Source organism: Podarcis vaucheri, assembly GCF_965113315.1.
Source record: "Podarcis vaucheri genome assembly, chromosome: 10".
Lineage (NCBI taxonomy): Eukaryota > Metazoa > Chordata > Lepidosauria > Squamata > Lacertidae > Podarcis > Podarcis vaucheri.
Window position 1 is genome coordinate 3,453,757 of NC_138748.1, and position 27,119 is coordinate 3,480,875.

At 45.7% G+C, this 27,119-nt stretch overlaps 1 protein-coding gene across 8 annotated transcripts in view; it reads right to left on the minus strand.

Annotated features, from left to right (window-relative positions):
• The window catches only part of FRMD4A (FERM domain containing 4A), a 466,163-nt gene that overhangs the window by 59,158 nt on the left and 379,886 nt on the right, over window positions 1-27,119 (minus strand). For all 8 annotated transcript variants that reach the window (XM_082240074.1, XM_082240073.1, XM_082240077.1 and 5 more), the window contains 5 exons: window positions 24,839-24,922; window positions 20,139-20,204; window positions 19,207-19,264; window positions 16,255-16,341; window positions 532-608 (listed from right to left, as the gene is read on the minus strand). In XM_082240074.1, coding sequence (XP_082096200.1) covers window positions 532-608; window positions 16,255-16,341; window positions 19,207-19,264; window positions 20,139-20,204; window positions 24,839-24,922 — 372 coding nt within the window. The remainder of the gene's footprint in view (window positions 1-531; window positions 609-16,254; window positions 16,342-19,206; window positions 19,265-20,138; window positions 20,205-24,838; window positions 24,923-27,119) is intronic.

Here is a 27,119-nt window from a genome sequence, read left to right on the forward strand (position 1 = left end):
CCTGGGAAAACCTTGTCATAAAGCGGCAGTGACCAAAGTAGTGATTATGCAAAATGAAGTCCACACACACACACACACACACACACAATTATGCTTTCTGTGCACCGGGCAGTTGCTTATGTTACGCAAAATGAGGAGTGAAGAACGCAAGCTAACACAAATATTACAGAGGACTGCAGTAGATGAAAAATAAGTATATTAAACAACGAAAAGACGGTGTGAAGGACAGAGCATGGGTTACGGTAACAGAAAGGATCAAGCCTAGACATATTTTAGCCACATTTTCTCCCCCTCCCTGTTACTGCAATAAACAAAACACAAGAAAGAGCCATTTCGATCGAGGGTGTCTGCGCCTGAAAGTGGAATCCCCCCGAGGTCAGCAGCAGCTCCCAGCACGCGGAAAAGCCAGACGCCGCCGCCCTCGAAGCGCCCGGAGGGCTGCTCGGCAAAGCCCCGGCAGGCAGGCAGGCAGGCAGCCAGCCAGTCCCCAGCCCGGGCCCTTCCTCCTCCTCCGCCGCCGCCGCCTCTTACCTGCGAGGGTCGTGCACTTCCACGGAAAACTTCTTCTCTCGGAAGTAGAGGTTCTCCAGCTGCCGCCACTGGAAGATCTGCGGGGAGACGGAAAGAGGTCGCGCTGAGCGAGGCGGCGCCTGGGCTCCTCCTCCGGCTCCTCGACGGGCTGCCTCCCGGCTCCGCTGCGGGGGCTGCCGGCCACGCCGGGGCGCCCAGCTCCGCGCAGCCAGCCAGCCAGCCAGCCAGGCGGCGCTGCCTGGTCCCCGCGGCTCCCCTTTGTCCCGAGGCAGGCAGGCGCGAGAGGCGCGCAGGCGCTGCCGAGGGCGGAGGCTCTTTGCCCGCGGAGTCGCGCCACAGAATCCTCGCGCTGCCTTAAGGCGAGGCGGGCCTGCTTCAGAAACCCTCCAGACATGCCGGCTAGTCCGGAGCAGCCGGACTCGGTTGGGCCCTTTCTCCCGGTGCCAGCCGGCTCCGGGGCTCCGTGCCGAGGCCGCGCCCTCCAAGGGCAGCTTTGCAACCCCCCCCCCCGTGTGCGAGAGAGACATGGGCCGAGGGGCCTCGGCATCTCCAAGGTGGGCGGACAACGATTGCAAGAGGAAATTGAAACCGACCACTTGATTTACAAGAACGTTGAGTACACTGAAATTAATGATGCTTAATTTTGATTGGCTTGGACCCGTGTTGTTTGGAAAACAGACTCAAGATACATTTTCTTTGGCACACATGAACATAACAGAAAATCCCCCTTACCAGAGGCCAAAAGGGTCCATACTTTCTCCAGTCTGTTTTTTTCTTTTTAAAAATAGTGCACGATGAGCTGCACCAGAATGGGGAATGAATTGGAATGCACAGCACCCTGCTACATTTATGCTCTCCTTTCCCCATCCAGCAAATTAATATGCACTCAGAAATCTTGCTTATGCTGTGAATCTCCTTGGTGGGATAAAGGTGACAATCGGCAATGGTAGATCACCTGTGGATCACCTGTTAAGAGCACATGGAAAACACAGATGGACTGAGCTTCCCTTTCAGGGCAGGCCATACTGTGCAAGTTCTTAAAGAAATGGGAGTGCCTGATCACCACATCTGTCTCCTGAGAAATCTCTATGTGGGACAAGAAGCAACAGTTAGAACTGGATATGGAACAACTGATTGGTTCCAAATTGGGAAAGGAGTACGATAAGGCTGTATATTGTCTCCCTGCTTATTTAACTTATATGCAGAATTCATCATGTGAAAGGCTGGGCTGGATGAATCCCTAGCCGGAATTAAGATTGCTGGAAGAAATATCAACAACCTCAGATATGCAGATGACACAACCTTGATGGCAGAAAGTGAGGAGGAATTAAATAACCTTTTATTGAGTGTGAAAGAGGAGAGCACAAAATATGGTCTGAAGCTCAACATCAAAAAAAGGAAGATCATGGCCACTGGTCCCATCACCTCCTGGCAAATAGAAGGGGAAGAAATGGAGGCAGTGAGATATTTTACTTTCTTGGGCTCCATGATCACTGCAGATGGTGACAGAAGCCACGAAATTAAAAGACACCTGCTTCTTGGGAGAAAAGCAATGACAAACCTAGACAGCATCTTAAAAAGCAGAGACATCACCTTGCCGACAAAGGTCCGTAGAGTTAAAGCTATGGTTTTCCCAGTAGTGATGTATGGAAGTGAGAGCTGGACCATAAAGAAGGCTGATTGCCGAAGAATAGATGCTTTTGAATTCTGGTGCTGGAGGAGACTCTTGAGAGTCCCATGGACTGCAAGAAGATCAAACCTCTCCATTCTGAAGGAAATCAGCCCTGAGTGCTCACTGGAAGGACAGATTGTGAAGCTGAGGCTCCAATACTTTGGCCACCTCATGAGAAGAGAAGACTCCCTGGAAAAGACCCTGATGCTGGGAAAGATGGAGGGCAGAAGGAGAAGGGGACGGCAGAGGACGAGATGGTTGGACAGTGTTCTCAAAGCTACCAGCCTGAGTTTGACCCAACTGCGGGAGGCAGTGGAGGACAGGAGTGCCTGGCGTGCTCTGGTCCGGGGGGTCACGAAGAGTCGGACACGACTAAGCGACTCAACAACATCATGCTGTGCTGCCAAGGATTTCTCTGGCAATGCTTACACAGTGCAGGTCAGCTGCAACCTAGAGTGCTGGGTATTTATTTAATTAATTTATATACGGCTTCCTATTTCAACAGAAATCTCTAAGCAGCTCACAAATCCCAACAGAAAGGAATCATCATAATGCCCTTCCTCCAGCATGCATGTGTGTGTGTGCTATAGAGAGATGAATGTCTGCAAAACTTTTTCTGAATACAGACAAGTCTTGCTGGATTGTGGTCATTGTTCAAATCAATCAATCTGTTTGTCTTTCTATCTATCTTTCTTTGCAGCAGGGATAGTTTAGAGAGCAATGCACTGGCCATCCTGTCAAACAGAGAATTCCAATTTTAACTTTGATTACATGCAAATAACAAATTAATTTATAATTTTAGTCTTGGGGCTTATAAGTGCTGCCGCAGACATCTGGTGGCCTCTGTGAGAAACAGGATGCTGGACTAGATAAGATTTTGGTCTCTTCTTACTTTGTGCTGAAACATTTTTCATAGATCATAGGAATGCCTGGGTGATCATGGGATTACAGGTATTCTGAAAAGCTACCAAAGTAATTGCTTCCACATTTATTACAACACACTGAATAGGTGGCACAAATCCTACCCTGTAAGAAACAGACAATGACAAAGATCTTCAAAGACCACCTTGCTTTTTTCAATGAAGAAACTCAGATAAGCCTTTGGAATGTAGATTCCTAAGTGGGCTAAGCCAAAGTCACTTGCCAAAAGACAAAAGGAGCAAAACTGAATAACTGGTCCTGACTCACAAGCTGCTCTTACCCTGCCCCCTCCACTCTTCTGGATTATTTAACCCTTTGATAAAGGTAAAGGTAAAGGTACCCCTGCCCGAACGGGCCAGTCTTGACAGACTGTGGGGTTTGTGCGCCCATCTCACATTTATTAGCCGGGGGCCAGCGCTGTCCGAGGACACTTCCGGGTCACGTGGCCAGCGTGACATCGCTGCTCTGGCGAGCCAGAGCCGCACACGGAACGCCGTTTACCTTCCCGCTGGTAAGCGGTACCTATTTATCTACTTGCCCCCGGGGGTGCTTTCGAACTGCTAGGTGGGCAGGCGCTGGGACCGAACAGCGGGAGCGCACCCCGCCGCGGGGATTCGAGCCGCCGACCTTTCGATCGGCAAGCCCTAGGCGTTGAGGCTTTAGCCCACAGCGCCACCCGCGTCCCTTTGATAGTGAATGACAAATGAAAGAATCCATTTGCTTGAGCAACTGTAAAGTCAGTGAACAGCAAGAATGCAACTGATACAGCCTGCTTTGCTGGCCACTGAGTCAGCAAAATGCCAAAATGACTGTCTGCCCTTGAGGAAAAGGTATACATTCTTAACATTCCAGAAGGCTATTGTCTTATTTGCTAAGGCACACTTATTTGGGAATGAGTTGCACACTCATGAAACATGCACGGTCCACACTCACAGGTGACTTCAGCCTGCCCTGGATCTCCACATTCCCAAAGAGATGACTGCAGAGACTAAACAGTGCAATCCTAGGCCTGTCTATTCAGAATTCAATCCTACTGAGTTCAAGGGGGCTTGCTCTCTAGTAAGCAGAGGCTTGACCACCATATGTCAGGAGTGCTCTGATGGTGTTTCCTGCTTGGCAGGGGGTTGGACTCGATGGCCCTTGTGGTCTCTTCCAACTCTATGATTCTATGATTCTATGATTCTAAGGGTATGTAGGATTGTAGCCTAAAAACATTCAAGGGGGTGCGATATTTCTCCTATGAAGAAAGGCCCAAACAAGCCTGTACAACAGCCAACTAACCATGTATTGCTGCCTCTCCATTTCTTGAAAACACCCCCTCATTTTGCAGTCCCAGGTAGAGCAGCTAAAACTGGTATCATCAAGTCTCGCTATGGGATGCCTGTACACAGATGGTTAGTTGTGGGATACAAAGTGTGTGGGCCTGGACGGAAGTGTTTTGGGGGGAAATAGAGGACTGATGAGCAGGGAGGCTAAAGTTTTTGAAGCTTTTGGTTTAGAAAAAAAGATGGCTATGCGGAGACATGGGACTCATCCATACAGCTGCAAATATAATGTTTTAAGTGCATTATACAAATGTGACACTAGATGGCAATGGTGAGCTTATGGCAAATTCAATATATTTTTCATTTTTTATATATAAAAGCATTTTCACAGTGTTTTTTATATGTGTCTAGATTCCACGATGATGACAGATGATGGTAGATTTCTGAATTGTTTGGGAGGGGATAGAGGTAATTCCTCCCTACTCTCAGAAGTTTTGGTCAATCAATTAATTTGATTTGGGAGTGGGAAAATACCTTTTCCTGGAAAATGTATGCTGTGTACATACCATACATTTAAAGCACACTATTTCCCCAAAGAATCCTGGGAACTATAGATTTTAGCTCCCTAAAGGGCAAACTACAGTTCCCATGGAATATTTTTATATTTTTATGAGGGGTGCTTTTCATGTGTGGTGTTTGCATAGCCATAACTGTTAATCTGTGGGATTGGTTGCTAGAAGACGCAGCTGCCAGTTTAGATGCTTAAAAGGGGATTAGACAAATTCATGGAGGAGAGATAGGGTTTAACAACTATTAGTCACAAAGTCTAATGTAAAATGTAAAGCTCCATGTCCAGAGGGAGTCTACCTTTGAATACCAGGCACTGGGCACAGTCAGTGGGGTGGGGAAATGTCCTGCTTGTGAGCTCCGAGAAACATTTGGCTGAGGTTAGAAAAGGCAACCTGGATTAGACCTTTGTTTCCTTCAGCAAGAAAATTATTATGGTCTTGTGTTCTATTTAGTTGTTTAAAAAACTTACTTGCCAATTTTCAGTTATAAACATAAAAATCCCAAAATAGTTCACTATATACTTTAAAGCATTAAAATCAGTAAAAAACGAACAGTTAAAACATCCAAATAGTCACACCATTTCAACAACTTAGTCATGCTGGCCACATGACCCGGAAGCTGTACGCCGGCTCCCTTGGCCAGTAAATCGAGATGAGTGCCGCAACCCCAGAGTCATCCACGACTGCACCAAATGGTCAGGGGTCCCTTTACCTTTACCTCCACCTCCCTATGGAGACCAGACAAGCACTGACAAAGAGATCCTTTTGCAGACAGCTCAAACCATTTCTGTTTGCCTTGCCATTTCCTGGCTGTTGACACTGAGGTTTGCCCTGCAGCTGTAGCCGCTTCTGGCAAACCAGAGGAGCGCACGGAAACGCTGTTTACCTCCCCGCAGGAGCGGTACCTATTAATCTACTTGCACTTTGACGTGCTTTTGAACTGCTAGGTTGGCAGGAGCTGGGACCGAGCAACGGGATCTCACCCCGTTCACCCCATCGCGGGGATTCAAACCACCAACCTTCTGATCGGCAAGCCCTAGGCTCTGTGGTTTAACCCACAGTGCCACCCACATCCCTCCATAGGGATATCATTCCACAAAATGGGAGCAACCTAGGTACACCTTTCTAGTGTATGAAATTTCTGGTAATAGCATGGGAGCGAACATACAATGATGTTTCCCACATTTCCAGCAGTCTCGCCAAGCGTGAAACCAAAATTATGGGAAACTGAAATGTGCCCTTCTCTTTTATCTCTGTCACTGATTAATCCATGACACCATCGTAAACCATCAGGTTTCTGAGATGAATGCTTTCGGAGAGGCTCCAAAGATAGCAGTGAGATTTCAGCCCCCATTAATGCAGGCAATGTTGGGACTATATTGGAGATGGAGCCACTTGTACCTTTCAACTCACAAGTTTAGCCACAAGTTATTTTGGGTTTGCCCTAAGCAATTTGCCACAATGAGAGGAGAGGTCCAAACAACAAAGATAAGAGCAAGTTTGTCCTCTCTCTATTGCAGTGACACTGGAATTCAAAACATGCCAGATGTTTGCATTGTGAAGGCTTCCAGTTCCTGTGTGCAGAAGAGGGGATTGGAGAAGTGGGAAGGAAGGAACAGAGAGTATATAGTACCTTGTGACCCTCTGGCATGCAAATTCCCTCCCTCCAGATAAAACTCCAGATGCTTGGAATAGTTACCAAGGACCTGTCTTGCTTTCAGTACAACAAAGACTGCTGAGCTCCCCCACCCCTGGGCTCTGCAGTTGTCCACATGGCACAGCTAAAGCTGGCGGGGAAACAAAATATTCTGCTTGCTAGGCTCCCTCCCCACCCCACCATTCCTCGGAAAAATGAAATGCTTCACCCCAAAATGAGACAGAACGGAAGGGCTGAAGCTCCATGGCAACCATCCCAGGCTCCATCCATGGCATGTCCAGGCAGGGCTGGGAGAGGACATTGCCTGAAACACTGCAGAGATGCTGCCACTCAGTGTAGACCATACTGGGCTGGATGGACTGCTGGTGTGAGTCAGTAGGAGGCAGCTCCTTATGCTCCAGCCTTGTTCAAGGCAAGCATTTCCCCATGATTAAAACAAGCCACACAAACAAAAACGGGAAACTAATGCAGTTAAAATGGGTGCAGATGTTTTCAAAGTGTGTTTGGGGGAGTCCTGGAGTTCCTTGGTAGCTTATCAGATGTTCCCCAATGGGCAGCTCCACAACAGCGGAAAAGTTTCCCTGAAAGGCAGCTTGCCCAGCACTACCAACTTGTCCCCAAAGAATCCTGGGAACTATAGTTTGTTAAGGGTGCTGGGAGTTGTAGCTCTGTGAGGGGGAAACTACAGATCCCAGCACTCTTTGAGAAAGAAGTCATGTGCACTGAATGTGCTTCAAATGTGCAGGGTGGCAGCAGGCGGCTTCACAAGCATGACAATGGACTCCCAGGACTTGCTTCTGAGGCTGAATCCAGTATCCTCTTGTAAACTTGGATATAACGTGGTTGATCATGCAAGCTTCTTCTGGGTGATGCAGATGCAGCCAGGAAGTGGTTCATCATAACAAAGAGGAGCATGTCTCTTTAAACCAGTGTTTCCCAACCTTTTTTGGGCAAAGGCACACTTGTTTCATGAAAAAAATCTCGAGGCACACCACCATGCCAGATGGGGAAAGGTCACTTTTTACTTATGTAAAAAATAAAATAAAAAAATAGTAACAGCATAGAAGGTAATGGTTAGGCTAGCATCCCTCTTCCAAATATGCTAGGTTTTTATTTGCAGGGACTCTTCTACATGGGAAAGCATTCAGCACTGTCATTCTCCCATCTGCCATCTGAATTGGTACTATTCTGGGTCAACTTACTCTGCTGCATGTGTAGATGAAAATGGCACCAAGTGTGGGGGAGGGGCAGAACAGGTTTCAGATACAGGATATTAAGCATACACGCACTTCAGATTGAACTGGTTGCTTGCTTTCCAAGTTTTCATTTCCCAAATGACTGCCTTGGCAAGCGCAATACCTACCAGGCTCAACGCCGGTCTCGCGCTGCCGCTTCCCGCGCTCTCAAGGACCCAGGAGGAGGAAGGCGTGAAGGCAATCCCGAAGGCGCGAAAACCTTGCGCATGCGCAGGCCTTCAGCCTGCGACAGCCCAGTAGGCCGGCCAAAGCGAGCGGCGATGGGATGTGGGAGCTCGCTCGCTCGCCGCCCCGCGTGTGCCTATGTGGGGCACGTTACAGCCCCGTGACGTCAGCGCCACGCAGGCAGCCAGGCAGGCAGACGGCGAGAGCCCCGCGCTGGGCGGCCTCTCCTCGCCGCCGCCGCCCCGCCTCTCGCCGCCCGACTCGCCCGCCTCCCTCCCACGGCACACCAGGCAACGTCTCGCGGCACACTAGTGTGCCGCGGAACACCGGTTGGGAAACACTGCTTTAAACAACAGTTTCTCTCCTGAGGCAAACTATCTGGGAAGGACACTAGCAGCTGATTTTGGTCTGGTTCATCTGAGTGGCCACTTGTCTACTTGGCAGTTCAACATGAGGCCGCTATTCCTTATTCTTATGATGTCATTAAGAAATGACTAAAGGTCACACTACAGCACATGCAGAAAGTGCAGGATAAGTGCAGATGTCCTGATGTTTTATGTTTTTAATGAAATGCAGTTGCAGGGCCTGACAATATGTGACAAAGAAGGAAGGGCTGTTTAATCCTTTCTTCCCCTACCCTGGTTTCCTGAGCAAAATGTCCCCTCCACTTTTGCAGGCTGCTGTTTGCTCCATGGACATCTCCATTCAAATTGGCAGCAATTAAAAAAGAGAGTGTTGGGAGAGCCACTCTCTGGTGTATGCTTGACCCTTAGACTGCCTAATCAGTTTCTGACCATGCACTGTTTTGTGTTTCAAAATGAAAGCAAAACTTCCTTTGGGTTTTTAAAAAAGTGACACCTATGTCTAGTATTTACACTGGCAATCTTCCTCTCCAAAACCCAGTGAACTCTGCCTCACCCTCTCCAAGAAACATCATCTTTGATGTTAAAGTAAAGTTGCTGTTAAATGTGTTTAACTTTAGGGGGGGGGGGATGTCTGTCTGGAAATGATTGTTTAACATTGGAAAGTCTCTCTGTGTGTGGTTTGAAACCAGGTTGGTGCCTATTAAAACTGCCCACACTTTTGAGGTGGTGGTCAGAGACTGCAGCCAAAAAACCTCTGCTGTTCTATTCTGCAAAACGGTCTTCGAAGGGTGAAGGAAGTGGGTGGGGGGAGGGGCTTCCGCAATGCACATGACGTTGCAGAGCGTCCAGGTGCAGGCTGGAAAATGTCCTCAGTGGAAACCATTCCTGGGAAGTGAATTACTGGCCCACTCCCAGGTCCTTGTGGATAGTTAAATAAGAGCTATAATCAAGGGCTTTAAAATTCCACTCTTCTGCCTCTCTTTCATTTCGGTGGATGTGTGGGGACATGTGTGGCTTGTTGACCGTTCCATACTTAAGCTGAGGCTAGTAGGGAAGAGCTCTGCATCCATATCTGCTATCTGGGAGAAGCTCTTGAAGGTTTTGCCACAAACAGGGGACTGAGCTGGGGGGGGGGAATCCACATGACCATCTGTTTAGTTAAAGAGAAGCCCAGAATAGTGACTGTGGCTTTAAAATAATGCTAAAGGCTTATAGGGTAAAAGGGGTTCTTACAAAATAAATGAGTAAAAAGGTTGGAAGAGAGGATACTCTCAAGGACTGCCTCAAACAATGGCTGAGCTCCATGTTTCTTTTATTGTGCTGAAGTATTCTTAATTGCTTTTAGTAATCTCATGGTGAAATTAATGGGGAAATGTTGGTTGAAATGGCCCAGCACTTATTTCAGGATGAGTTGGGCAACCATGGCTTTTGATGCTTAAGCAACAGTTGTTGATACCAAGTCCCATGCGCTTGTGGAAAGAGCCTGATACTCTCATGAAAGGAGTGAGGGTCTTCCGGACAGGGACTTAATTTGCAAATGAGTTGGCAAAATATTGCAGTGAGTTGTTGGCAACTGTTGTTTTTGTTTTTGTTTTTTTAAAAAACAACTCACTGAATTTCTCTCAGAAAGGGTTAATCTGGATTCAATGGGAGTTGGTGAAGGAACATGGGCAGCAATGTTGTGTGGACCTTGCAGGAAAGCATGCCTGTATGAGGAGCGGGATTGTTGGCATCCGTCTGTCTCAATAGACCATGGATAGGCAAACGAAGGCCCCGGGGCTGGATCCAGCCCAATCACCTTCTAAATCTGGCCTGCGGACAGTCCAGTAATCAGCGTGTTTTTACATGAGTAGAATGTATGCTTTTATTTAAAATGCATCTCTGGGTTATTTGTGGGGCATAGGAATTCGTTCCTCCCCCCCCCCAATATAGTTCAGCCCCCCACAAGGTTTGAGGGACAGTGGACTGGCCCCCTGCTGAAAAAGTTTGCTGACCCCTGCAATAGACAGTGGAGTGCTTGGCTGCAGCAGCTGCCAGAAGGAGGCGCACCAGGTGCCATCCAGCCATCTTAGTGGCACCACTCTGGATCTATGTAGGCTTTGCACCTCAGCCTTTTCTTCTCCCAAGGAAGGCAGTGGAGATTTAGGATCCGTTTTCCTTCTCCTAGGTGGGCTCCCTTCCTGGGTGAACAAGCCCCTCACTTCTCTACAGCATGTGGATGAACCGCCTCCTTGACAGCTGGACCCCTTCTTGGTGTCGTCCGCTTAACCCACTGCTCACTCCCCTCCTGTGAAGGCAGACCTCAGCATCAGATATGAGGATGGAAGATGAACACAATTGCACATGGCTGGGGAAAGTGGAAAACAGCCTTGTCTCTTGCTTTTGAGCAACTGGCCTGAAAGCAAGAAGCAGCCCAGGGGACGGAGGCTCTTGAATGCTGCCTCACTGTTGGACGAGGGGAACAGCAAGTGGGGTGTTGGGAAGAGGGTGATAGGGAAAATCTTGGAAGAAGGTCTGCTTGATTATCTCGAATCCCAAACAGCAGCATCCGCACTGAAACATTATCTTGAGGGGCCCACTTGCAAGTACATTGAAAGCACATGGCTTCCCCCAAAGAATTCTGGGAAGTGTAGTTTATCCCTCCTGGAGCTACAATTCCCAGCACCCTTAACAAATGACAACTCCCAGGATTCTTTGGGGGAAGCCATGTGCTTCAAATGTGGCACAATGAAATTAACATGCATGGCAAAGGGGAGCAGCCACTGTGGATGTTCTGAAGCAATGAAATAAACTGATAAATATTCATGGGCTGATGAGTAATATTTCTTAATAAATTATAATTGTTTTAATATTTATTAATAAATAATACTTACTAATAAATAATAATTTATACTGAATAAGTAATAATCAGCCACACACAGGTGCCAGGTTCTGCCCCACTTTGGGGAGGCCCAGCTCGTGTGTGTGATGCCATGCGCATGATGCCCACATGTGACGCCACATGAGGCCTGCCACAGCTGTGGGGAGGCCCAATGCAGGCTGCAGAATATTTCGGCGGGGCCCTTTGCTTCTCCCATGGTGCCCCTGCAGCCACATACATATATTTCTGTATACTAATGTATTAATTCTGTGTATGAATGTATGGCGATGTTATATACTTTGATTCTTTATCCCTGCCTTGTTTCAGTGATGTATCAGATCTGCTGCTTCTCTCCATCTTCTCTTGGTCCCTGGTCTAGTTTATCACAAGCAACTCTGCCTATTTTTGCTTCCTTCTAGGCTTCTTGATTCTTCACCTTCTTCCCTGCTGAAATTTTAAGCTGTCTGTCAAGAGTTCATGCACCCATGGAAAAACTCTGGGCAGCCTTTGTTAAGGAAAGCAGAAGAGCAAACGATTAACAAAGCCCACCAATAGTTAATGGTTTGCAAAGGTTATTGGAACTATGTGCACTGGAGGATAGCATTTTAGGCTCTTAAAATAGTGAGATCCTCTCAGCCAGAACAGATTGCCTGTCTATCCTGGCACTTAAAGACATATTATTAATTATCATGTAGGCATGGGCAATGCCACTTTTGCTTTTTCAAAATGCTTCTGGGAGCACTAAACGCTGACTTTATGAGCCCTGCGTAAAATGAAAAGACTCTCAAAGACACTACAGATTCCTTCCATGCCTCTACATGACTCTCTGGCATTTGTGCTTTTCACAGCACACATGCTGTTCAACTTCAAAAGCACATCCATGAAGCGAAACAGCAAGTGTGCCAGTCTGCAGCAGAAGTACAGCACCAACACACAGCGGCAGCAGCAAAGGCAGACAAATGGGAGGTGGAATCGAAAACACGTGAGGGGAAATAAGGCCCTGAACTTAGCCTGGATGAGGCTTGGCTGGTCACTGTCGCTTAGCCCAACTTTCTTCAAAGGCAGGATAACGTTGTCAGGATAAAATTGGATAATGCAATGTATGCCAAGGTCAGGATAGACATGGTATAGAAGTTGGTGAACCCACAAACTATGGTTTTGCATAATCTCATCTACTTGGAAGTCTTTCTTTCTTTCTTTCTTTCTTTCTTTCTTTCTTTCTTTCTTTCTTTCTTTCTTTCTTTTTGAATTGCTCCCCCCATTTTGCCTCTGAACCCACCCAATACTGACAGGAAGGCTTCTCTTGAGATTGACAGGTGGTTTTTTTATGGTTGCAGATCAGTCAAGTTGCCCATGAGGGAAGCCTCTGGCTGAAAAAGGTTTAGCTGCTAATCCAGGAGAGGAGAACCTGTTCCCTGACTCTAGTGATCCCAGGATCAAGACTGATCAATCCAGGGAGAGGGAGAGCACACACCTAAAAGCAGAGCAAGGCAGTGCTTCCTCTGTGTTTATTCAAGCAGCCTATTCACTTTCACAATTGCAAACAAGACCTGTCATTTACAAACTTGCCTTGGATGCGTCTGATTCTAGAATAGCACTGTGACTGAACTCTCAATCAACAAGGTTTATGCACTGAGACTACAAAGCCTAGCATGCTGTCTGCTCTTGTCCTGTCCTCTCACACTTTCCTATCTGTGCTTTGTAGTCACCTGTGTCAAGGAGAGGGTTGCTTTGCCTGAGGGGCCCCACCCAGAGATACTTGCTCGCAGGTTCATGACAACCTGCAGCCCTGCCTTCCATCTCATTGAAGAACATGTCTTTAGGGTGACAAAAGAGGACAGAGCTCCTATGGAATTCCAGAAAGTGTGCCTGCTGAGATTGCCTCTTCCTCTTGAAGGGGAAGGAGTCCTGTCCTCATTGTCATCTGACCACCCTTCTTATCAGGTGCTACATAGGCAGAAATATATTGCCGTTGTTTGGCAGCAATGTACTGAAAAAAGCGCAGGTGGAAATTTATATTTCCTTATTAAGTTGGGGGAGTGAAAGAAATTGCATGCTATAGTGGTGTTGTGAATGATGCTCTTTACCTTGCACTTGGTATGGCCAGTCATTGAGAGAGGACAATGGGCACTGATGGGTATTTGGTTGCTTTAAACTCCTGAAATGTGAGTCACACTCTCCTGCTAGGAATGAAAGCAGCTCTACTTGAGAGAGGATACACAAGGAGGAGTGAAGAGCAGCAGTTTAGATCAGGCTGTGGACCTTGTTCAAGACTTCAGGTTGCTAGGCTAACAGTGCTTTGAGACTAGTGCTTCCTGCCTGTGTGCCTGCTTCTGCACATCTGCAATGCCAGCTCCAGCTGTGTAACAGACAGAAAGGAAACATACCCTATAAGGTTGCCATGAATTTTCATTGCTCACGGAAGGGAGAACATGAAATTGTACATAACCAAGGCTGCCCTCCTGCTCATTACGCATTTTCAAGGAAAGATTAAAAATGGCCAATTGTGAAAATATCCAATCAAATGTTGCTTAGTCCAGTGCACAAGCGAAGAGACATGCAGTCTAAAATGCAGTATTTTCTTCTTTCGATCTTATTAGTCAGTTAAAGCATAGACAATATGCCTTCAGGACTCAAATACATGTGGCTCATGGCCTTTGGAAGCTGCAGTCTAATTCAATTCCCTCAACTACTGCCTCATCCAGGGCCTCTTATATTAAAAGCCCAACTGCATTTCTGGTGACATTTAGTACAGTGACTAAAAATTTAAATGTGTACAAATTGGATCCTAGAATGTAAGCCAACAGTCAGCCAAGCTCTTATCATTTTTTATTTTTTTAAATACTCAGAATTTTGCAGGGTCCTGGCAAAACGACTGGAGCAATTTAATAAAAGGTTGGGTTTGACCGGATGATGATAAGATTGTAAAGAGACAACGCTCAGCTATTCAGTGTGACAAATACTATTCAAGATGACCTAACGGGGAAATTACAATCTTTTTTTTAAAGGCAAGGATTTTTCTTTGCATTTAATATACATTTCTCAGTTTGGGCTGGTTTTGTTTCACAATTTCCTGCTTTGTCTTCTACTTCTGGTTCGCCAGAAGTGGCTTTGTCATGCTGGCCACACGACCCGGAAGCTGAATGCCGGCTCCCTCGGCCAATAAAGCTAGATGAACACCGCAACCCCATAGTCGGTCACGACTGGACCTAATGGCCAGGGGTCCCTTTACCTTTAATAAGAACTATAAACATCAACAAGAGGTAGGTCCTAAATAGTAGAAGCTGTCTGTAATAATCCATCCCAAGGGAGATTTCACTTCCAGGTTTGGGTTTAAAACTAACATGCTCTTTCCAAAAAAAGAGCTTAATGATAATGAGAGTCCAACAGAGGTATCAACTGATGGGAGACATAATGACTTCTTGGCTGTAGGGGAAATGGGGTTAACCAGTGCCCCAGACAAAAATTAATATTGCTGCCTCAATATCTTGTTGATTGTGAGGGGCTTTTCTGACTCCAGAAGAATGAAGTGATCATTAGGGTCAGCAACTGGGAAAATCAGGGTGTGTGTATGTGAGACACAACTGCCCTTGACTCCACACCTTATTTTCTCAAGATATATTATTTTTTAAACTTTCCAGAGAAGCCCTGCTCCTCTTGAATTCTGTGGTCTCAGGCAGCCTCCTACATCGCTTATTGGACGGCACCAGCCAGGCCTAGGAGCAAACCTCTAACCTTCCACCCCTCTTCAGACTCGGAAGAACCCTCTTCTCTGTGCATCCAGCCAGGGCTAGTCACCAAAGATGGCTGCTTCCAGCTGAGCCACCTTGGCTCAGATGAGGAAAGTGTACAGACCTTGTTCCCTTTTATCTCCTCTGAAACATCATTTGAAAGGAAGCAACAAGGTACCACACATGCAGAGCCTTCATGCTTCTTGGTGTCTGGTTCTGGGAGGCTCTGTTTCAGAAGTTTCATTCACGTAGGATGGAGAGAGCGAATGAAGAGCATGAGCATAACTCCCATTTATCTCATCAGAACAATGCTAGATGCTTTGGGGCATGAATGAATGGAATAGCTTGGCTGCTGACAAGTTGTAATTTTCTGAGAATGCACAATGGCTAGTTTGTACAAATGAACATGTGCAATCAAAGACAGTGCTGCTTTCTGGAGAATAAGGTGCCTGCACAAAACTGTACAGAAGATTGCTCTCAATTGTAATCATATAAGAGTGCAAATATCTTGGTTATATTCAGGCATTCAGATGTCCAGCCACTTTCAAGCGATGCTGATATCCATAGCTTCTCCACTTGGAACAAAAGAATTGGCAAAAGACAACTCTTCCCTTTCTTCCTCCCCATTCTGCCTTATTTAAATATGTATACAAACCTATAGCAAGATACTACCAAGTTAAAAACTGGGATTTTGTCTCCATATTTTTACACCTTTGAGAAAATGGGCTATTCTAAATATGTCACAATATTCTAAGCCCTTGCAATGAATAGTGCTGCATTCCAATGCTCTCCCCTAACAGTTGTTGTTGTTTAGTCATTTAGTCGTGTCCGACTCTTCGTGACCCCATGGACCAGAGCACGCCAGGCCTTCCTGTCTTCCACTGCCTCCCGCAGTTTGGTCAAACTCATGTTGGTAGCATTGAGAACACTGTCCAACCATCTTGTTCTCTGTCATCCCCTTCTCCTTGTGCCCTCAATGCCTTAACAGTGACCGCAGTATATAAGGATTACTTCAGACTCTTAACTCTCTGCCATGGCCTCTTTAAGTAGCCTACAGAAACACTCACTGACAAATGTTTCTGCTCATATGTCAATTTAATAAAATTTGCATACTGCTTAATTGCTAAAACCTGTAAGCACAAAACCTGTAAACATCAAACAAAAATATAGATTAAAATTATCTATAAAATTCAGAAGTTAAACACATTGACCTCCTCATTCAAGCAAAAGGCAACGTAAGTCTCTTTAAATAATGTGCTTACCTTTCTTGGCTTCACTTTGTCATGGTAGTCATACTGAAAGATTCCCTTGTAGCTAAGTCCTAACCACCAAGGGATTCCCTGCTTGTCCTGGTGTAAAGAAAACATGTGCACATATACCAGAGTTAATGTTATTCTGAAGGGGGTTTAGCCAAAATGTAGAGGCAAAGGTAGCAAGAATCCTCTGCCTTTATTAATTTCAAATGTGTTTGGTATAGTTGGACAGTCTTCGACGGTTGGAACATTCCTTAACAGAGGTTGCTTTCAAACAAGCAGTTTTCATGTTAACTGTTAACCTTCACTCACTTTTGACAGCGAATGTCATTGTCAATAAATTGCATTCAGGGGTTTTTGTGTGTGTTGTCCTCCTGTCTTGCTTTTTTTAATCCCAATTTGTGATCATTTTTTACCAGTTTAAATGAAACCAAAGTGCCAACCTGTGTGGACTAGCAAAACACTATTGAAACTTTTCACGGCCCTCCAGATGTTGTTGCACTACACCTCCCTGATCCCTGACTATGCTGGCTGGGGTTGATGGGCATTCTAGTTCAGAAACATCTGGAAGAAGAAGAAGAAGAAGAAGAAGAAGAAGAAGAGGAGGAGGAGGAGTTTGGATTTGATATCCCGCCTTTCACTCCCTTTAAGGAGTCTCAAAGCGGCTAACATTCTCCTTTCCCTTCCTCCCCCACAACAAACACTCTGTGGGGTGAGTGGGGCTGAGAGACTTCAGAGAAGTGTGACTGGCCCAAGGTCACCCAGCAGCTGCAGGTGGAGGAGCGGGGAAGCGAACCCGGTTCCCCAGATAATGAGACTACCGCTCTTAACCACTACACCACACTGGCTCTGGAGGGCCACAGGTTGTGCACTGCTGCTTTAAAAGGTTACTGCAGCCTTTTCCTTTCAGCTTCTGTTCCTTATATACCGTATTTTCCGCTCAATAACATGCACCTGACCATAACACGCACATAGTTTCTAGAGGAGGAAAACAAGAAAAAAAAAATTCTGAATGAAACAGTGGATGTATCATTTTTGTGCTTCATGCTGTGGCCACAGACATGTGATTTGACGGTGAGTTTGGGGTGACCCAATGCAAAGATCCTGAGGATCCATGTGGATCTGTGCTTTGTAACCACGTTTTTGCACCATTGCAGCCCCAGGCAACAGTGGGTGCGTGATTTTTTGGGTGCAGGCTGTAGCCATGGATATGCTATGTGATCTGATGGTGAATTTTGCAAAGATCCTGAGGATCCATGTGGATCCGTGCTTTGTAACCACGTTTTAAGTGGGGAGGGAAGGAAAAACATAGAAGGGACAAGGAGCACCGAGAGGGGTGTGCGGAGAAGCAGCTGACTAAGAATGCAGGAGAGGGATTTTACTGGAGGGAGGAAAGGAAGGCAAAAGTCCCCCCCACGCACCCACCCAAGCCAGCCAGCTCTCTCTCTCTCCCCCACCTGCATGTTTTCTGGCTGGAGCACGGAGAGGAATTAGAAGGAAGGACGCTCTGCTTTCCCCTCTGCTTGCCTGGAGGGGAGGGGTTTTTTCTGCTCTTTGTTCCATTTGAGCAAACACAAACAGAAGCGGGTGGGCAGTAAGACCCTGAGGCAGAATGCAGGAAAGCAGCAGCCTCCTCTTTTCAAGGCTTCCCTTCTCCAGACGATTGATATTTGCCTGATTTTTGCCTTCACTCGTGCCTGGCGGCTCCAGGGACCACACATTCGCTCAATAACACGCACAGACATTTACCCTTACTTTTTAGGAGAAAAAATCTGCGTGTTATAGAGGGAAAAATATGGTAGTTTCCTGTTGGGCGTGGCAGGGGCATAACCGATGAATAGCCTCTTAATGCTCAATTGCTGTTCAGGGTGTATGAAAGGAGTGTGTTTGTATGTGTTGGTAGGGTATTATTCACAATTTGCAACTAAAACACTTAAGTTCACCTAGAACCAAATAAATTAAACCGTAAAGATTTACAATGGAATTGCACTGCTCCATTATACTAAACCACTTAGAAGCCATTTTGAAATATAAGCAGTATATAAATTAATAAAACAATAATAATATTGGCATTCTGCCACCTTCCAAGGAGACACCTGTTTAGTCAGACATCCCTCTGAATTTGAACTTCTGATCTTCTTGTTATAACTGTTTATTGTTTTAATTGCCAAGCTTTTTTACTGTATTGTACATTCTAATTAAGGATGCTTTAATACTCTGTGTATTATAATTATGTATGGATTTTATAATAACAATAACAATAACAACAACAACAATAATAATAATAATAATAATAATTTTTTATTTATACCCCGCCCTCCCTAGCCAAGGCTGGGCTCAGAGCGGCTTACAAGCAATAATAAAAACAAGATGAATGATTACAACTTAAAAACAAAAATAAAATACAACATTAAAATAATGGAACATTAAAATATTAAAATGTAGCCTCATCGCAGGAGAAGGAAAAGAAAAAAGAAAATGGGGGGGGGGAATCAAATTGGCTCCAAGCCAAAGGCCAGCGGATCAACTCTGTCTTACAGGCCCTGCGGAAAGAAATCAGATCCTGCAGGGCCCTGGTCTCATGAGGCAGAGCGTTCCACCAGACCGGAGCCAGAGTTGAGAAGGCCCTGGCTCTGGTTGAAGCCAATCTAACTTCCTTAGGGCCTGGGACCACTAGGGTGTTGCTATTTATGGACCTTGAGGCTCTCTCTTCTTGCAAATCACTTAGACTCCATTTTGGCATATAAGCAGTCTATCAATCAAATAAATAAGCAATTTCAGATGCATTATTTTTCTGTTTAAAGTGCATCACCATGAAGTTAATAAAGCTATTTATTGATCTTAACACAGGAAATAGACTAGAATTTTCATTACTGTGTAAATGAAGAATGATTTCTGACGTAATTGTTTGTGATAAACCAATCCAATTCCATCAAATAACACTTTTCAGTTGAAACGTACCTTAACTGCATAATAATGGACTCCGTATGTTGGAAGAGATTCTACAATGCTCATGTAACTGTGGAGGGAAGTGCAAAATAACAGTGTCACACAGACAACAAGGGGAGGCAATGGGGAAAAACCCTCATGAACATTTGGGCACCCTTTCCAGGATGTGTTAATGACACAAATTCTAAAACTGATGAGTAGGAGTGGATTCATATCATTGGATTGGACACAGAAGCATGTTTTATTTATCTCCATCTTGATGGGAAGCTGTGAGGACTAGTAGGGTAAATTGTTAGACATTTTAAAAAGGATTTGTAGATTTTGTTAAGCTTCAATGAGACATCCCATCACCTTTCACATCATTGTAACATATTCCATGAAATACTGGATTATATTGAAGTATTTATTGGAGTGGCACGTTCAAATTCTTTGCAATGAAATCTAAATTAAAGACAATAACAATATGCCTAGAAGAGAACTTGCAGTCTGAAAGAGCATATGTTAAACAGTGGCTTTCAAACATTCTGCCTTCAGGGAACCCTTTCTTTAAGAATTTTTATGTCAAGAGACCCCCAAACATATTGAAACACCCATCTGTGTTAGGGTGCAGTTCTAGATCTTCTTAGGCTTTGCTGTTGTCCTGTGTCAATTGAGTAAACACTTTAGAACCCAGCCAATATTCTCCTGCAACTGTGGATTGTGGCCAATAATCAGCTGTGGTAGGAAGACTGTTTTTTAAGGCTTGGCCAACATTAGTCATCTTCTCACTGAGGAACTCCTGATAAGTTTCTGAAGGACCTCAGTGTTTCCTGGAACACAGCCTGAAAACCACTGCACTAAAATAGAAAACGCTACGTAATTACTTGTAGAATGTTCAACTCCCCCCTCCATGTTACATCCCAGAGACAAAGTTCATCATAGTAGAATCCCACTTCCCAACTTACTTGACAATGGCTTGACCTCTCGTCTGCCCATTTAGCTTCTTGTAATGCTCAATAACTCGGTCCTCACTTTAAAGGAGAGAAACAGAATCTTATTACCTTTAGCACAGCTGAAAAAACAGTGCAGGACCTCCACTGTAGAAGAGGCTACTCATAAAATGGTGGCTATCAGCCCAAGGATTCCCAGAGGTCTAAAAATACTACGTGATGGAAAGCAGAAAAAGAAAGCTAGCTAATACAAAAAACATTTATTTTAAAAAACTTTTATGTTTATAAATTAAAACAAGAACTACTACAAGAACTACATACACAGAGGCAGAAATGCAGCAAAAACAGAGATCTATTTAAAGAATTTCCTCCTCCCTTAACCATGGATAACACTACCCAGATCCATCTTAACCAGGAGAAAAATGCTGGTTGGAAATCCTGATTATAATGAAACCCATGGTTACAGTGAAATATAATCTGTGTAGATACAACAATCTGGCAAGTGAAAAGAAGCAGAAGTGTATGTTGGTGTGGGGCATATCTGTGCATGCAATCTGTGGCCCACTCTTGATCTCTTAACTATTTGCTCTGGGCCAGAGAATTATACAAACGGAAGTATGTTGAGCAGTGCTTCCCAAGCTTGGGTTGCCAGATGTTGTTGGACTGTCAACTCTCATAACAGTCAGCATGGCCAATGGTCAGGGATGATGGCATATGTGGCCCAACATTATTGGGGGACCCAGGACTGGGAAAGGCTGCTTTAGGGCCACGGTGAAGAAAGCTTAAATATGATTAGTGCACAAATAGCCAACTTGGTGTTCTCCAAATGCCGTTGGACCAACTCCTATCAGTCCCAGCCATCATGGTTTGACATCAGGGATGATGGAAGTTGGTCCAGCAACATCTGGCAACTATTACTTGTTTGGTGAAATGTTTGAATTAACAGACCATGGTTTGTAACCAGCCATCAAATCAGAAAGAGAAACTCTTTGTGCTAACAATGAATGAAAAAACCCTGTTAATTATTCCTCTGCCTCCAATGCCTACTGAACCCAAACAAGTATGAGATTTAAAAGCTTGAACCATATCTTGGTAGAGCAAACCATGATTTAGTGTGATGTATTAATTGAGCCAAAATTTCAGAAACAGAACCTATCCCTTTCCTAATTTCTGTACAAACAGATGATTCCAAACAGAGAAATTAACTGGAGAGAAAGGCCTCTAAGTGGTTGAATTTCAGCTGTTCATCTTCTCAGCAGACCACTGACAGCTGCACATGGGCTGAGGCCACCTGTTAACATGACAGTGACTCCAAACTGTCACTATTTTGGTGGCAGGTAAACTCATTCATAATGCATTTTACTTCAGATGGCTAATTCTTTGATAGGCATGAAATGGCACTAAAACTAAAGTGCCCCTGCATGCCTGTCAGCTTGTAAACATATCCGTGAACTCCTTCAAATCAAATGAAAGACACTGCACAGACAATAAGGTTCATATGCATGTTAACACAAAGGTTGAAAAAACCCCAGATTGACAGCATCAAAACTAGCCACGACAAAGGCTGCCCAGGATCTGAAACCCGCTTCAAATGAAGGTTTTGAATCCTTCAGGTGGAGATGTTAAGATGCCCTTTCCACATCCAGCTGCAGGCCTGGTGGGCAGGGATGAAGCAGCAGCAACCGGGTGGCAGCAGTGGCAGCTCTACGGGTTGTTCTCCCAGCACTTTGTGCTGCTCCTTCACCCCACACTAGTATACAAGCACAGCCCTCCAGGTCTGCCAGCAGTTCTAAGCACAGCAGAAATAGTTCGCTGTTTTCTCCATTCTCTGTGGAGCCTGATAGATGAGAGCCTGTGCTCTTTTCCTGGCTGCTGCCCTCACCAAAGGGACCAGAATGTTAACAGCAAATGCTGGTAGCCCAACACCAATCCAAACATATCATGCAGCAGAGTACAGCCAGAAAAACAAAATAAATGCAATCTGCTTTGTAACTGAACTGAAAGGGAGGGAGGGAGGGAGGATGAATGTGCACTCACAAAAGACCAATTTCAAATTCATTAAATCTGTAAACCTAAAAACATTCCATGCTGACCATGATTTATCAGTGTGTTTACACTAGGTTTTTTTTTAATATTTGGAAGAGCTCTCTACTGAAGTAGAGAAGTAAACTTCTAAGGAGTATCAAATTATGAATATAATAATGTTGTCAAATTACTGGGAGAGTATAGTAAAACTGTAGTAACAAGTTATCTGAGGTGAAATCACTGGGTTTTATTACTCCACTGAAAACAGTAACTTTTTAAACCTTGGCCTTATCTTGCAACTCTTGTTCATAGATATTAATCTTTTGTCCTTCCTCATCCAAGAGGAGCAGTCAGATTGCACCAAAAGCTACTTGGAAGAGTAAGAACTGCTTTGTAGATCTTGGTGAATAGCTGTAAACATCCTATTTTGAGATATCTCCTGCTACGGCTACCAAGTGAGTTTACATAAGCAGGTGACCATCAGGCAACTCGGATCCACTGAGATACAATTCACAAGATCAGTAAATGAGGTGTTATAAAGCTCTTCCTGGACACTTCCCATTGTAAGCAAAGGACTGAATACTTGTTTAAATATAAAAGTTCTCTGTGCATAAAAATACCTCCCAAGGAGAAGGGATCTAATATGCTAGCCTTGGATGTATAGTCATTTTTTTTGGGGGGGGGGGGGAGCATTCAGCCACACAATTCCCCCACCTGCCACCTGAAATGGGGCAGCCCAGTTCTACCACCTCATCTGCTAGGAACCAAATGCAGATTTTATAAAAGGCAGAAAGTGTGTTGACATGAAAACTGCAGAGTCCTGAAAACAGATAATCTCTAGCTGACTGTCCCAGGCAGTAAAGATGATTATCCCAGAGAATTATGCTCTTTAGGGAAAGCAGTGCCAGTGGAAAAACAGAAGCTTATACAAGGGCAACATGTAGGTTACATTTAGCTTTTTAAAGGTTTTTTGTGTTGAATGAATTATTGAAAGAATCCTGAGAATATGGAGATTAAAGGCTAATCTGTGGCCTTCCAGATGTTGCTGGATACAACTCCCATCCTCCTGGCCAGGCTGGCTGGGGCAGGGGATGGCTGGCTGCAAGAGCGCATGGAGGGCTACAGGGTCCCTTCCCTGCCCTGGCCTTCATGCTTGCAGAGAAAGACAGTGATAGCAGGCAGTGCACTTGAAAGGCCAAGTAGTTAGATTTTCTGTTATTACAAAAACAAAACAGGTAAATTGAGGTTCGTCACAGCACTACAGATCTATGTATGCCTCGAGCAGGGATTTTAAATACAGCTACTTGTATTTGTACACTATTTGGAAACTTTCCTGGGGTGGACTCAGAAACTATATTAGAATTTCACAGGAAACTTGAGCCCTGCCCTAAGCTAATGCAAAGTTTTCAGAATTAGTACCTGGCCAAGAGAAATAGGTCAGTCCTCCCCAGGGGCACTGGGGAGAGAATAAACAAGGATTCCCAAACTACAACATGAAAACCACACTCCCTTTCTGCCATCAAATTATGAGAGTGGAGAAATTAAAGGAGTAGCAGAAAAGAGGAGTTCCCCACCCACTACTGGGCTTGGAGTCAAATGCTTTAAAGAGAGACATGAAAGAGCCACCAACAGCCAAGCGGCAAAACGAATTTTGCCTGTAGTTTCCCTAAACCAATTCATATTTGCATTGATGAAAAGGGTGGGGGAGGTAGACGGAGGGACTTCTCCTCAGGGCATTTTGAATTTAAATAGGATGCTTCCATCTCCCCTAAATGTGCCTGCACATTTCATTCTCAGCCTAGGGAGAAGAGGAAAGGCTACAACATGGAACATGTTTACGGGGCTCAGTATTAAGTCTCACATAGATGAGAGGTTGAAAATCCAGTCCTGTCTCCAATAATTTCCATAGCTAGTATGCAGCAAAAAAGGAGGATGAATCAGGCCTGCTTAACCTCAGTGGGCTCTCCCACAGGACTTTGCAAAGTGTGTGCTAACCGCCATGGGTTAGAACAGGCTTCCTCAACCTTGGCCCTCCAGATGTTTTTGGCCTACAACTCCCATGATTCCTAGCTAGCAGGACCAGTGGTCAGGGATGATGGGAACTGTAGTCTCAAAACATCTGGAGGACTGAGGTTGAGGAAGCTGGGTTAGAAGAACTGAGCAGGGCTCTGGGTCGCCTTGGCCTGCGCACCAGGCTGCAAGAGGGTAAAGGTGGGAAACTATGGACTGTGCCCCCGTTTTCAGTGCAGTAGCAAATCTGTGTCCGGGCTGTACTATTTCAACCTGCAGGTTGGTGCTCACATGAATGAACCAGCCTTCCCCACTCCGATGCCCTCCAGATACTTTGGGCTACAACTCACATCAGCCCTGGTCAGCATGCTCACATTGGCTGGGGTTGATGGGAGTCATAGTTGGAAATATCTGGCGGGCACCACCAGGTTGGGGAATATTGACATTCTCTGGGAAATGTAATTGTGCGAGGGCTGGGCAGCTTAGGGAATCTCTAACTGAGAAGTTTCAATCAACACACTCACCAAACAGCACTTATCACAAGTCTTTGGGGGAAGTCACAACAGGGAGAAGACCAATAAACCTCTACAGTATAAATATGCCCATAGCAATCTTGACGAATGCATCATCCCACAAATGAGTGAAAAGGGTAAGTGCTTCTAAACACACAGAACAGTTACCAGTAAGCAAGAGATGGGTGCTCCTTAAGCGCCTGCGTTGGAAGAGCTGGAAGCTTCTTTAAGTCGGTCCTTACTATTTCATTGCTGAAAAAGAGAGAACCCGAAAAGGAGGATCAGTCTACAAGAAATTAGCCATGAGGCTTGCAATGGCTGGCTGGCTGCTCTGGTTTGAACATCTGTTCCCCTTTAATGAAATGCTGTGGGGTAGCTTTTTTCTTTCCCTTTATTTATTTTGCATCTGGGAGCATAGTAACCTCCCACTATAGTATCAAAATCGGAGCAAAGCTATCACAGATGTCTAGGTTCCTTTTTCTTCCTGCATTTCATAATACTAGCTCTGAATGTAAAAAAACAACACAGGACAGTGTGTTTTCATGGGGAGAGATTCTGTGGGGGAAATCTGTATGGTGCAGGAAAAGGGGGTGGGTGGGAGGAAGACGCACACAATAAGACCCCTTGATTTAACTTCTTCCAAAACGCAGCCATTGATTAGAATGTCAGCTGGGGACTCTGCCCTGACAAGCCTCTCTTCCCTCCCACTGCAGGGCGGGCGGGCGAGGATTAGGCTCAACACTCTTTGTGGGAAAAGAAGAGGAAACGTGAACCTCAGCACTAGACACAGGAGAGCACAGCCTGCACATTAAAAAAGGAAAGTTCTTGGAATGGTAGCTGCAGGGGGAATTCATGGTGTAGCTGCATGTATGTACTAGGCCAGTTAGTCACTCAGTTAAGGAAATTATGTGACCATAACAGTCAGTTTTAAGGAACTGAATATTTAAATAACACCCCTCCCCCTGAATTGCAGGGGGATCATGATTGAGAGGTCAGCAATGGGAGAAGGAGTATGAAATGTTTCCTCCCCACACAATGGTCCAGAAACAACCAACGACACCCATTCCCCACCCCAACATTTGTGCCTGAAGAAAGGGTGACTGCCCACTTGACTGCAGAGTGTTAGAAGTCTGGGAGCAAAGCTGATATTCCATTTCCAGCTCAAAGCAGAACAGCCATGAATGAGTGCTGATAAGTCGTCTGCAGATGAAGCACCCCCCGAGCTGGCTCTGCCATTAAACAAACTGCCTCAGGCAGCAGAAGCCCCCAAGGCAGCAGCCCCACGGACGCCCCACCATCTCCTCTGCCAGCACGGAAGCACCACCGGCATCTGCTGAAATGACGCAAGATCTTGCATGATTTTGGTGAGATCTTGCCTGAGATGGTGGAAGTGACAGGGCGGGCAGAGAAGTGGTGCCAGCAGTAACAGCTGTGGCAGCCGTGGAAGCAGCAGGGCAGGGAAATGTGGTACTTCCCATTTTGCTCCAAGCAGTGAAATGGGGCAGGCGTCACTAAGCCCCCCCACAGCACCCACTCAGTCACATTCCATAGAGAACTGAAAACTGCTGTTGTGGTACCATCAGGTGTGGGGCCGTCTGGATTTCACTGTTTCCAGAAGAGATGTGTGGTCTTTCCACAGCAAAGGAAGAACAAACGCATATGTCAGGGAACTGACATCAGAGGGAAAGGAGGTGATAGGGCTCCCAGAGACGGGGAGAGACTCAACAGCCAAAGCAGGGACCAGCAGGGGGAGCGCGGGGTCTCTGGAGGAGGATCTCAGTAATACTGAGAGAGACGCAGCAACGCAGGCAGGAAGCAGGGGAGAGAAAGGGGTGAGAGACACGTCCAGCGAAAATAGTGGGGAGGTGTCAGAAGCAACTGCAGGGAGACCCATGCTTCGTAGGAAGCTGTCACGTCGTGAGTCCAGGAGACGTGTTTCCGTTAAGGAACTTCTTTGTTGGAGGCGTTTCCGCAAACAGCCACTGTCGGACTCTAATAGTGACTAGAGCAGACATGTCTGAGGAGCTCTGTCACACACAGAGGTTTGTGGGGCCGCACAAACTCTGAAGGGGCACCATTTTAAGCACAAGCAGCTAATCATCCCCTGATAGCAGTCCGACAGTCTCTGTACGCTGCCTGTGCAGGAGAAAGCATCATGAGCGACCCAGCCGGAGCCGGAGTAGCAGGGGGAGGAGCTGATCCAAGCTTGCAAGAAAGATACCGAGCATTGGAGGTCCAACTGGCGCTGCAGACGGCGAGGCTCGAGGAGAGGAGGGCTCAAGATGCAGACAAGAAGGGGAGAACCACTCAGTTCCCCAGAAAGGTACCAGGATTGGTGCAGAAGTTTGGGGGGGACCCCAAGGATTACCATGCCTTTAGGACTGAAATGCAATATGCCCTGAATGTCCAGTTTGATGAGTTCCCTGATGAGGAATCTCGAGTTGCTTTT